The following is a 4,336-nucleotide window of genomic DNA, read 5'->3' as shown; positions in this document are numbered from 1 at the left end:
TGACCAGTTGGATTTAATGCTTAGTACCTCCCACTAGTATGTCGAGTACATAACTTATTTAGAGCATGGTATATTTTATGTCACAGTCGGTTAAATAGACACGTGTTTAAGTGGAAACTCTTAAATCTCATTTTTGAGCAAAATGGCTATTTAAACTCATCTTGCCGGTATGGTGGTAGATATGGTGATAAATTCATGGAGTTCCACTTTAAATCCCGATGAGAGTATCGTCGGAGATACTTTTCCAGTTCTTCATTACTTGGCCAGTATGGGATATTATTTAAGAAGATCTCCGATGGATGTAACTAAACCTGTCGTATTTGATGGCAACTCGAGCCAAAAGGTTTCAGCTCATCAAGCTCAATTTGGAAGTTATTAGCCTCCGCATGAAATCTGAACTCGAGTAAAAAGTGGGCCATTTATTTTGCGTGAAATTATTGCCTTTAGAACAGTTGCTGTATAGTATGTTGTATTTCACCACGTATTTGTCTGTTTATAGTCAGATGAAGTGATAAAGTTTCACTCCTTCACCCCCGAAGACCTCTTCCCCTGCTCTGGACCGCCTCACTTGTCTCCGCCTATTGGGATTCGGGATCTCTGGGAGCGCCCGATCTTTGCGTCTCGCTACCTGATTGCAGCCGGCTTCCTACGTGTTAGTGAAGCCGGGGTAACATAACTAACTAACTAATTTTAATCAGGAAAGCCAATTATTCCTAATCGAATACATTTTAAAAAATGTTGTTAAAATGTTTTTTTTCTGACAGTGATAGTTCCGAGTTTGACTATTATTATGGACCAGAAGAGAGCGATGACGTTTATATTTTTTTAATAAATGATCCTTAGATCCAGGATATTTTATCTTCTTCTGCTTATGCACCAAATAAAGAAAACTTAAAAGATTTTAATCTTTTCTTTGATTTTAAATACTGGTCATTATGGTTTATAAACCCATATGATTCTGATTATCGCCACTTCATTGAAAATCCTGAATTTAAAAAAATTTTTCAAGTAATTTTATCTGAACGTTTATATTTATTAGATCACTCCAGTATTCAATAGTTATTATGAGAGGTTTGAGCATTACCTCAATGATCACACTTTCTACACCAATTTTGTTGTCGACCTCCACGGTCGATCGAGAGAGATGACAAAGGAGGAGTTAGAAAACTACCAAGTGATAAACCAGGCCTAATCATTGTGCTTAAAATAATTTCTTATGTACTGCTGTATTAATATTTTGTTTATAAAATTTGTTTGAAAAGATTCAAACAATAAACAGATTATAAAAGGAAGGAAAGAAAAAGGAAGGAAACTAAAATGTGGAACTAATTCGATGTGGCGTAGTGTGTCTCTGTTTCCTCAAATATGAAAACAAATACTGTTGGGCGTCCTACTAAATTGTTAGAAGTTGATATCCAACCCAAAGTAGGATTTATTGCTCTAGCATGCATGAACCACCTGGTATGAACAATGAATCATATCGGCCTCTTTCTGAGCACTTAAAACCTCTGAAAACATTGATCGGCGATGATCACCAGAACTAATTCGCCGATTGGTTTAAAGCAGGCCTGGCCAACCCAAATCGCATCGCGGGCCACTTTGTCCAAATGAATCCTTTCCGCGGGCCGCATATACATGTACATACTAAGGATAGATATCAAAACAACACAGATAAGATTTTATTTAGTAAAATAGCATTCAGTCCAATTATACGTATCAATGAGAAATCTGTTTTTCTTTATCTTCACTTAATTTTTTCAAATCAACTTCACAATTACTAGTTGCACATCTTAATTGGTTTTCTAAGTTTTTATCTGTTAAAGAAGATCTATATCTACTTTTACTAAACTTTAATTTCGAAAAGAATGATTCACATACGTAAGTAGATCCAAAGGAGCTTACAACTCTTTGTGCAAAAATTCTTAAGTTGGGATATTTTTCTGCAGTCACATATTTGTTATAAAAGTCAATTTTGGATATAGTAGGATAAACAAGTCTTAGTTCACTGTTGCACTGTAGGTCAATTATTTCCGTCTGCAAAGTATTTGAAACAATAGAAACGTCAACATGAAATGGAGAAGAAAATGTTTCAAACATTTTCTCATATTTTTTTAGTTCCGAGAATCGACTGTCAAATGCTGCAGCAAGATTTTTTATTTCATCAGCGTACTTGAAGAAATTTTTACAATGGCTGATTTTAAATTGATTTAGCGTTGGAAAATGTTGATCATTTCCATTTCTTATTTGACATTCAAACAATGACAATTTCATTCGAAATGCTTTGACTTGATGGCATGCATTAGTAATCAAATTATCCTGTCCTTGTAACTCCTTGTTTAATTGATTAATTTTTTCGGTTATATCTACCAAAAAGCACAGATCTAGCATCCATTCTTCATCATTTAATTCAGTTAATGTCATTTTCTTATGCATCATAAAACTTTTGATTTCTTCTCTCAAGTCGAAAAAACGTTTTAAACATTTTCCGCGACTCAGCCATCTGACATTGGAAAAATACACAAGATCACCATAGTGAGAATATAACTCGTTCAATAATTCTTTAAACTGGCGATGTTGAAGTGCATGAGAACGAATGAAGTTTATAGTTCTTACAACCACACTCATAACATGGTTCATAGACAACACTTGCGCGCACAAATTGTGTTGATGTATCAAGCAGTGTATTACAAATAAATCATTTTTTATGCTTCTTGACTCCATCTCATCCATTATTAGCTTTACAACTCCTTTATTTCTTCCAATCATAGCCGGCGCCCCATCTGTTGTCAATCCAGCAAGGGTCTCTAAATTCGCTCCATTGTCGGATAAACATTTCATAACAGCTTGGAAAATATCTTCGCCCTTTGTAGTATCTTTCAAACTGACAAGGTTAAGCATTTCTTGTTTCACTTGAAAAGATTCGGTAACTCCACGAATATATACTACAAGTTGAGACGTGTCTGATATATCCGTGCATTCGTCAAAGGCCAAAGAATAACTTTTGAAATATTTTATTTGATCACGCAAAGTCACCACAATTTCATTTGAAATGTCATTAACCCTGCGACATATGGTTTGACGTGACAAGCTAATGTTTGAAAACTTTTTAGTTTTATCTGGCAAAATGTCTTTCACGACAGCATCCAAACACTCTTTTACGAATTCTCCATCCGAAAATGATTTCATTCTCTTTGAAATTATCATTGCAACAGAGTAGCTTGCTTTAACAGTATCAGAAGAAGAGTGTATCGATGAATTTAATAGTCTTTGCTGATTTCTCAATTCAGATTTAAGCGAATCCAGTTTCCTTGTTTTCAATTCCTTACTAAATTTCGCGTATTCGGAATGCTTTGTTTCATAATGTCTTCTTACATTGTACTCTTTCACCACCGATACTTTCTCCTTGCAAATTAAACATGTTGGCTTGGAATTATGCATTATAAAAAAGTAATCTTCTTCCCAATGATTGCTGAATTGCCTGTTTTCTTCAAAAATTTTCCTTTTCTTCATATTGATATTATTATTATTTGCAACATACGTAGAATCATATTAGTTATAATTTTACTCGTGCAGCATTAAAAACAATCCTTTGAACCAGCCTCCTCCAACCTCCTCTGTCGTGAGCGAGTTTCCTCAGCTCGTCCAGATCCTCACCACTCCTTAGCCTTTTCTTCACACATTTCAGGTCTCCGTCAAGTGTTTCCGGCAGCGTAACACGTGGACGTCCACGGAAGCTCGATCCCTCTTTCAGGAAGTAGCCCTCCATTGCTATGTTAGCTGGGGCAAGCATGTCCATTCGTAGAATATGGCCAAATAACCTCCACCGCATATTGACGATTTCCACACTCAGAGGGCCAGTTCTGCATCTATTGTATATTGATAACAGCTACAAAAATAGATAAACTTTAAAATTTATTAAACTTATAAAATTTATCTTTATTTATTAAACTTAAGAAAAATTTATCTTGAATGTATTTATAGGTTAACTACATACAAAATTTCTCTCGCGGGCCGCACCAAACTCCATCGGGCCTTGGGTTGGCCAGCCCTGGTTTAAAGACTGCAATAAAAAACTATGCGGTTAATCTACTGCCTACTGATATCAATGAATTAACAGATATCGATATTTCTGATTTTAGAAAACAGAGAGTTATATAATGAAACAAAATTTTATACTATATTAAATTAGTTAATATTGAACCAAATGAGTTTAAAAAATTTTATTTAGAAATTGGACATATATTATATGAGTATGAAATTCATCTGAAATCGGCTAACGAAGAGACGATATTATTCAAACAAAGCTGGAAAAGAGTTTTAATTACCATGAACATTC

At 34.7% G+C, this 4,336-nt stretch overlaps 1 protein-coding gene across 1 annotated transcript; it reads right to left on the bottom strand.

Annotated features, from left to right (window-relative positions):
* Positions 1 to 973: 973 nt before the first annotated feature.
* On the bottom strand, positions 974 to 3,438 carry LOC115231792 (general transcription factor II-I repeat domain-containing protein 2A-like). Its single transcript, XM_029801732.1, has 3 exons — positions 2,743 to 3,438; positions 1,879 to 2,034; positions 974 to 985 (listed from the first exon to the last, which is right to left on the bottom strand). The coding sequence occupies exons 1-3, from the start codon at positions 3,436 to 3,438 to the stop codon at positions 974 to 976; spliced, it is 864 nt and encodes a 287-aa protein (XP_029657592.1).
* Between the last annotated feature and the right edge of the window lie 898 nt (positions 3,439 to 4,336).

The sequence above is a fragment of the Octopus sinensis genome, unplaced genomic scaffold (assembly GCF_006345805.1).
Source record: "Octopus sinensis unplaced genomic scaffold, ASM634580v1 Contig18899, whole genome shotgun sequence".
Taxonomy (NCBI): domain Eukaryota; kingdom Metazoa; phylum Mollusca; class Cephalopoda; order Octopoda; family Octopodidae; genus Octopus; species Octopus sinensis.
Note: the sequence above shows the minus strand (reverse complement) of the source record. Positions and strands in the feature narration are given on the sequence as shown.

What these genes read in the sequence shown, in the direction of transcription:
- LOC115231792 (XM_029801732.1), bottom strand. Translation starts at nt 3,438, where the DNA reads ATGCATAATTCCAAGCCAACATGTTTAATTTGCAAGGAGAAAGTATCG. An exon ending in TTGGAAGAAATAAAGGAGTT is followed by an intron (nt 2,035 to 2,742) that starts GTAAAGCTAATA and finishes AATACTTTGCAG; the next exon opens with ACGGAAATAATTGACCTACA.